We start from the raw sequence: 8,064 nt of genomic DNA on the forward strand, positions 1-8,064 counted from the left end.
TCTGTGAGTGTATATACGTATATTACATTAAAACAATTTGTGTAAATAAAATAAATTAAAACCTTTTTAAGTAATTTAAGTGTCTTTACCCTTTGTCTCATATTACATTTTGTATAAAGATCTGAAACCATTCAGGGTGATATGATTTGCAATAATTGAGGAAAACAAGAAGGTGGTAAATACATTTTAATTGCGCTGTACCAATAATTTATTATCACTATTATCACTATCACTGCTCAATAGCAGAGTAATATGTCTAAAATTACCTTGAAAACCTTGAAAGATCAATAGCGCCGTCCTCTGGTCATTTTATGGAACACAAATACAGACGGTCGAGAAACCATAGATATTAGCACACTGATATGACCATAGAAGGCGTTTGCCCCCTGATTCCTAGGAAAAACTGAATCATGGGATTGAAGAGGACCTGGTTGCTGTGGCTGTTGCAGAAGTTCTGCTGAGTCTTCAATCTGGACGTACCAAGTATTTTTCTATTTGAGGGTAAAAGGTAATTCAGATAGAGTAAAGGCACATAATATAATAATATCTGTGTTTTCATCAGCAGCGTTCCTTTTGTCAAAGCAAGAACAGTACTACCTGACCTGGCTACTTGTAGTGTTGCGTTAGGATACTAAGATTAGCTAGCGCGTAAACGCTAGCAAATTGCAGCTAACTAACTTAGCTAATTAACTGACTGTCAGCGACATTTTCTGCCGTTTTCATTCATGATAAATGGCGCTAGCTATATAGCTAGTCAGTTAATGGAAACGACCAGTTTACACACTGTTAGAAATGATAGGTCTATGCGGCAGTCGGTCGTTTGGCCTTGTTCGCTGTAGTCTAGCTATGTTGCTAGTTCGCGAGCTAGCCCTAGCGCTAGCAAACTCCCACGATAACGTTACATGCACGTCCTCAAAATAACATGGTAACTACCCTAGCTGTTCGTTAGGCTAGCTTGCTGTAGACATCGTGTCCATGCTGCTACCGAAGCTGTTGTTATATTTAACGTTTCTGGGACCATTTATTTAGCTAATGCACGCAAACCACGTAATATACATTTAAGCGGTGAAGCTAAAGCTTGTTGGATAGTCCCATAACAACGCGGCTTACTTGTTTTCTTGGAGGCATGATGCAACTGTATTAGCTTGTATGCTAACGGTGGTTTTCCACATGGCTAGTTAGCCGTGGTCGAATCCATTCGGCACGTTGCTTTCGCGAACCAAAGCTGCTTAAACGGCTACATTTACGCTATCTGACATTAATTTGTGTGGGTTACCAAAGAAATTCTGATCTCGGCTACCCGATGCAGTAAGAACGTGATTGGCGGTGTACAGTGTAGTGGACTGACAGTCCGTCGTTGATACCTTGCTAATTTTTAAATCAGTAACATTGCCTTGCCTCTTTGTAGCAACGTGCTTATCCTATCCAGTGTTACTATTGTCAGACTTGTGCACGGGATTATTTACCTTTGTCTCAATTGATCTAGGCCCGCATAGTTCAATCGTAACAAGTGCTAGTTAAGATGGTGGATACAGCACACGATTTGCATTCGAGTGCAATGCCGGTCAGCGTATTGTCGAACACACATTACGCTACCTACTGTTAATGTATTTTTCTAATGCTCCACTTGTCAGCCTTTCTCCGTAACTTTAAATGCTTTAGCCGATCAGCTGCCACAAAGCACAGGCCCCCCGTTATGTAAAAAACAAAACAAAAAAAGGAAACCTAAACAGACCCATCGTCATGTGCGAACAGGTTGAACTGTAAAATACACTTTGCTGTTACAATTATATGAAGGATTGCGGGTATGCTACCAGCAAGGCTGCGAGTGTGTTAAATGTGTACATTATAATTGCACCATCTGGGCATCTCTCTTCATGCTGGCGGATGGTCTAGTTCAGCGCGTGGCAGAGAAGAGCATTGGTGCCACTGTTTTCCGTTTGCGTAATGTTATTTTCTGCGAATAAGGCTTTAGAAGTCATTTCTGATCCCGATTCCCCGCATAAGCGCGCACACACGTTGTCCCTAATTCGGTGACCAGAGAGATCATGCAAGAGTGGGTGATGGCGATGTAACCTTGGCCGCGCCTGCCTCCACAGACAACAGCAGCCGTGCCCCGACGCGCCCCTACCCCCAGCGGAGCGGTCATGTGGCAGGAAGCCCGCAAACATGAGCGCAAGCTGCGCGGGATGATGGTGGACTACAAACGCCGCGGCGAGCGCCGGCGGGAGTACTACGAGAAAATAGTGAGCGCAGCCGCCGTTACGACCACAGCGCTCCCTGCCCCGCTCAGGGATTCTGCTTCTTAGCCCTTAGGGGTGCAGTGGGGAGGAGTTAGGGATGGTACTTTCATGGAGGTCATTCTGATATGGGAGGAGTTAGGGGTTTCCTGAGGTGAGGTCATTCTGATATGGGAGGAGTTAGGTTTGGTGGTGAGGTCATTCTGATATGGGAGGAGTTAGGGGTGGTGCTGAGGTCATTCTGACTGGAGTGTGAGGTGTGTGATTGGACGTTGCTGCTCTGTCTCCTTCAATCGGCAGAAAAAAGACCCAGCCCAGTTCCTGCAGGTTCATGGCCGGGCCTACAAGATCCACTTGGACTCAGCAGTGGCGCTGGCTGCTGAGAGCCCCATCAACATGTGCGTTTGTTCCTCGTGAAGATACACACCCCTGTACAGAGATGCATTCGTACACATGCACACACAAACACACAGGCATACGGTCACACAAACGTATGGTCACACAAACGTACACACACACACAAATACACAAGCATACGGTCACACAAATGTACACACAAACACAGGCATATGTACACACAAGCACAAAGGCATGTATATACAGACACATGCAAGTGCCTACACAAACCCATGCATATGCAACACTCATGCAGGCACATGACTGACACTTGCAGACACACAAGCACTGTATGCATGCACACACAAATTAAGGATACAGCAGGGGATTTGATATAGCAGTCACTTTGGAGAGCAGCGTACCCAGTTATACTCTCTCATTGTGAACCTTAAATGGGGTCCAAAACATCTCAAAAGCACGTACTCTAATGTGTTCGGGGCCACACATATTGGCCTTTACGGCAGTCTCGCCAGCTTACTCTGCCGCGCCCTGAGACACGATTCCTCCCCTCAATTTGAGTTAATCATTAACCTTGATGTTTGTTTTTCCAGGATGCCGTGGCAGGGAGACACTAGCAACATGATTGACAGGTTTGATGTGAGGGCACACCTGGACTACATTCCGACCTACACGCCCCCCCTTCTCAACACTGTGTGAGTACGACTTCCTGGGCGCCCCGTATCAGAAACTCCTCAGGTCACCAGACACTCCCGTCCAGAATCTTCCAGTTGTCATTGGGTGTAGTGAAGCATATTTGTATGGAATATTTACATTAACTAGCCAATTACCCTTTCAACTGAGAACTTGAGTCCTTTGCTGGGGACTGTTTTGTATGTTGAAGGGGACTGTTTTGTACGTACGTTGAAGGGAGAGGGAGGGAGGGAGAGAGAGAGAGATGATTTCTTTATTTTTTTTTCTACTAGTTCTCAATTGTCCAGAACAAAAATAACTTTTTTCAAAAAAAGAGAGAAAAAGATCAAAGAGGAAAAATTAGAAATAAAGTAAGCGGCCAAAAAATGAGGAACTCCGAAACGGTAAAAACCAAAAAGCGGAGCCCGACTTCACACGGCTATGTTCGCCCGTCTTTGTCCGTTGTGGGGCCGTTAAATCCACGTGGTTCCCCGGCCTCAGAAGTCCTCTTCCCCCACCTAGACGCCCTTCTTTGTCCGTTGCGTCTAGGATTAAAAAAAGAGGTTAGTTGAGGGTAGTCGAGGCGTTCCTCTTCCGCCCTGAGCCCCGCTCTGCACTCGAGTTTGGCCTTTTGTAGGGTGTTGGTCTCTCTCAAACTCGGCGCAGCTGTGCCTGTTTAATTAGAAGTGGTTAGAGTGCATTCCACACGTCGTGCTGGCCTTGGTGCTGATTCTCCCCCTGCCCAGGCTCTCTCCAAGGTGCCGATCCCTTATACAATTTAAGGAAATATTCACCGTCAATTATTTTCCCCAGCTCCTGGCGTCTAGGGTACCGATCCTCGATTGGGCCACCACAGACTGTTTTGTATGTACGTTGAAGGGGACTGTTGTGTACGTACGTTGAAGGGGACTGTTTTGTACGTACGTTGAAGGGGGCGGTTTTGTACGTACGTTGAAGGGGGCGGTTTTGTACGTACGTTGAAGGGGACTGTTTTGTACGTACGTTGAAGGGGACTGTTTTGTATGTACGTTGAAGGGGACTGTTTTGTATGTACGTTGAAGGGGACTGTTGTGTACGTACATTGAAGGGGGCGGTTTTGTACGTACGTTGAAGGGGCCGGTTTTGTACGTACGTTGAAGGGGACTGTTTTGTACGTACGTTGAAGGGGCCGGTTTTATACGTACGTTGAAGGGGACTGTTGTGTACGTACGTTGAAGGGGCCGGTTTTGTGTCACTGCAGGACCCCGGAGCAGGAGTCAGAGGAGAGGAAATGTAACTACGAGCGCTACAGAGGGCTGGTGCAGAACGACTTCGCCAGCAGTGAGTCTGACTGACCTGTCGCTCTCTCACTCCTCCGCCAGGCTTCGGCCACGGCTCCCACCGCACTGTGACTTAAAGACCACGGGCAATCAAGATTATTGTGCTGTGACAGTTAATGCGTAATGAGCCGTGCAAATACTGATATGAAACCCGTTTCATTCCGTTGAGATCGTACAATGGATTTATCCGTCTAGTAGCATGGTTCACTGCAGGAGAATTTCTTACATAACTAACATGGCAGGTTGCATTTTAGTTGTGGGCTGCCAGTCGGAAGTCAACTTGCATTTCAGTGTAGAACAGACTCACTATGTCAGACCTCCATCTTGATATGTGACTTATTTACATCAACGGGAGACTTATTTATATACACAATTACCTTGTGGCTTAATTCAGACTATAAATATGGTAGCGTGGGGCCTGTAAGGTCATTACTGTGAGGCTGGGTGCCGTTCTCTCTCTTTGTGCGGATGGACTTTGCTCACAAACCTTCGTTCCCTTGCAGTCTCTGAGGAGCAGTGCCTGTACCAGATTTATGTTGACGAGCTCTACGGTGGCCTGCAGAGGCCAAATGAAGACGAGAAGAAAAAGTGAGTTCTCTCGACATGCTGCGCTACATAGTCGCATCCTGAACTGTATATGCCGTGCTACTCATCCGCTCCGTCTCCCATGTTTCTGTAACCCCCGCCGGCCTGCTGGCGTGCCGTTTGGGTATAGGCCCGTCTGCCTGTGTTATGACCCTCTGGCCCCCTCCCGAACCCCACCCCCAGGCTCGCAGAAAAGAAGGCGTCTATTGGCTACACGTACGAGGACAGCACCGTGACCGAGCCGGACGGGCAGTCAGACAAAGGGGAGGACGAGGACTCTGAGAACAGCGAATCGGAGGAGGATGAGGGAATCCCCGACATTGGTGAGCGGGGGCCCTGCCCTGCATGAAACCCCAATGGAAGCTAGACCCCATAATTATGGCGGGGGGGGGGGGGGGGCATACAGTTCCCTCCATTATGTCTGGGAGAAAGGTATATTTTCATATTTTCTGAACTACGGGATGAAAGATGCAAACCGCTAGTTACCCGTAAAAACAGGACAGGCAGGTTACATTTTGCTAAGTACCACCTTTTGGACGGAGAAGAATGTTCCCTTGGGTCAGTGCTGGCAAGAGCAAAGTGTGGAGGCCAAAAGGAACTGCTTGAGATCCAAAGCATACCACCTCATCTGAAACGTGGTGGTGGGGGTGTTATGGTTTAGGCAGGTGTGGCTGCTGTGTATTTATTGCCCAACTGGACATCTCTGATTTCTCCCCATGCCTGTTCCAGATGTGGAGGTGGACGTGGATGAGCTGAACCAGGAACAGGTGGAGGATCTTAACAAGATGGCCACGCCTTACGGGATGGCTGAAGGAGACTTTGTCAGGTCAGCAAGCGTCCTTTCCTCAGGCCTAGTTAAAGTAACTTTCTGGGGCTTCCTGGTGTTAGGTTTTAGCTTCGGCTTTCACCTGGCACAGACACTTTTTCTGTCCAATGAAGGATATTTTAAACACTTTGAAGAGTTTCCCATGCGCAACTGGCTTTATAATCGCTGATTTAAAGGTATTTAGGGGTTAAAATAACTTTGCAGTCGCTTATGCAGCACCATTAGGTTTCTAATGCATCCGTTTTTATATCACGCCAGTACTTGCCAATACTTTGCTCTCTAGCAGTGCATACTGCTCTCCCAAACACTCATGCAGTATTCATTCATATAGGGACCAGTGCCACAATTAACTTGAGCGTTGTTGTCTAGATTGCATGCTTTTATCACTAACTTAAAATGAAGTTATGCTGCAGGGCTTGGTTTTGAGGAGTTCTGGGTTTGTTGTGAGGTGTTGTGTGTGTGTGTGTGTGTGTGTGTGTGTGTGTGTGTGTGTGTGTGTGACTCTCTTTGGTTGGGAGTTGTGTGTGTGTTCTCGGGGGTTCTGTGTATGTAAATGTTAAATGGCTGGCATTTATATAGCGCCTTAATCCAAAGTGCTGTACAATTGATGCTTCTCATTCACCCATTCATACACACACTCACACACCGACAGCGATTGGCTGCCATGCAAGGCGCCCACCAGCTGGTCAGGAGAATTTTGGGGGTTAGGTGTCTTGCTCAGGGACACTTCGACACAGCCCGGGCGGGGGATCAAACCGGCAACCCTCCCACTGCTAGACGACTGCTCTTACTGCCTGAGCCATGTCGCCCCATGTGTGTGTGTGTTTGTGTGTGTTGTGTGTGTGTGTGTGTGTAATTGTCTCTGTTGTGAGGCAGGATGCTGAGGAAGGACAAAGAGGAAGTTGAGGCCATAAAACATGCCAAGGCCCTGGAGGCGGAGAAGGCCATGTACTCGGTAAGAGCGCGAGGCTGTGGACTCTAATGTGCAGGTCTCTCACCCCCTCTGGGGTTTGAGAGTTTATACTGTGGACTCTAATGTGCAGGTCTCTCTCACCCTCTGGGGTTTGAGAGTTTATACTGTGGACTCTAATGTGCAGGTCTCTCTCACCCTCTGGGGTTTGAGAGTTTATACTGTGGACTCTAATGTGCAGGTCTCCCCCCCTCTGGGGTTTGAGAGTTTATACTGTGGACTCTAATGTGCAGGTCTCACCCCCTCTGGGGTTTGAGAGTTTATACTATGGACTCTAATGTGCAGGTCTCTCACCCCCTCTAGGGTTTGAGAGTTTATACTGTGGACTCTAATGTGCAGGTCTCTCTCCCCCTCTGGGGTTTGAGAGTTTATACTGTGGACTCTAATGTGCAGGTCTCTCTCCCCCTCTGGGGTTTGAGAGTTTATACTGTGGACTCTAATGTGCAGGTCTCTCTCCCCCTCTGGGGTTTGAGAGTTTATACTGTGGACTCTAATGTGCAGGTCTCTCACCCCCTCTAGGGTTTGAGAGTTTATACTGTGGACTCTAGTGTGCAGGTCTCTCACCCCCTCTAGGGTTTGAGAGTTTATACTGTGGACTCTAATGTGCAGGTCTCTCACCCCCTCTAGGGTTTGAGAGTTTATACTGTGGACTCTAATGTGCAGGTCTCTCACCCCCTCTAGGGTTTGAGAGTTCATACTGTGGACTCTAATGTGCAGGTCTCTCACCCTCTGGGGTTTGAGAGTTTATACTGTGGACTCTAATGTGCAGGTCTCTCTCACCCTCTGGGGTTTGAGAGTTTATACTGTGCCCGAGTTTTGTTCCTCACTGTTCTTCCATGTAGTCCCTTCTCTGTGCTGGTGTGAGGTCATTATTTTCTCTGTATCCGTGTGTATGTCACACGTTCTCACCCTGTGTGTGTGTGTGTGCCTGCCAGTTGTGTGGTCCTGATTTGTGTGTTTGCTCGTCGCAGGGCCGACGGTCTCGCCGACAGAGGAGGGAATTTAGGGAGAAGAGACTGAAGGGAAGGCAGATCAGCCCCCCCAGGTAACTGCCATAGTGTGTGAGTGTGTGAGTGTGTGAGTGTGTGAGTGTGTGAG

At 47.8% G+C, this 8,064-nt stretch overlaps 1 protein-coding gene across 9 annotated transcripts in view; it reads left to right on the forward strand.

Moving 5' to 3' along the window:
- Positions 1–385: 385 nt before the first annotated feature.
- The window catches only part of clasrp (CLK4-associating serine/arginine rich protein), a 19,238-nt gene continuing 11,559 nt past the window's right edge, over positions 386–8,064 (forward strand). For all 9 annotated transcript variants that reach the window (XR_009704615.1, XR_009704617.1, XR_009704616.1 and 6 more), the window contains exons 1-10: positions 386–508; positions 2,100–2,246; positions 2,541–2,638; positions 3,188–3,289; positions 4,507–4,586; positions 5,089–5,173; positions 5,354–5,493; positions 5,900–5,996; positions 6,873–6,951; positions 7,938–8,011. Coding sequence is in view for 6 of the 9 variants with exons in the window: in XM_061216839.1 (XP_061072823.1) it covers positions 2,148–2,246; positions 2,541–2,638; positions 3,188–3,289; positions 4,507–4,586; positions 5,089–5,173; positions 5,354–5,493; positions 5,900–5,996; positions 6,873–6,951; positions 7,938–8,011 (854 nt within the window). In the remaining 3 variants the exon portion in view is untranslated. The remainder of the gene's footprint in view (positions 509–2,099; positions 2,247–2,540; positions 2,639–3,187; positions 3,290–4,506; positions 4,587–5,088; positions 5,174–5,353; positions 5,494–5,899; positions 5,997–6,872; positions 6,952–7,937; positions 8,012–8,064) is intronic.

The sequence above is a fragment of the Conger conger genome, chromosome 13, assembly GCF_963514075.1.
Source record: "Conger conger chromosome 13, fConCon1.1, whole genome shotgun sequence".
Classification (NCBI taxonomy): Eukaryota; Metazoa; Chordata; class Actinopteri; order Anguilliformes; family Congridae; genus Conger; species Conger conger.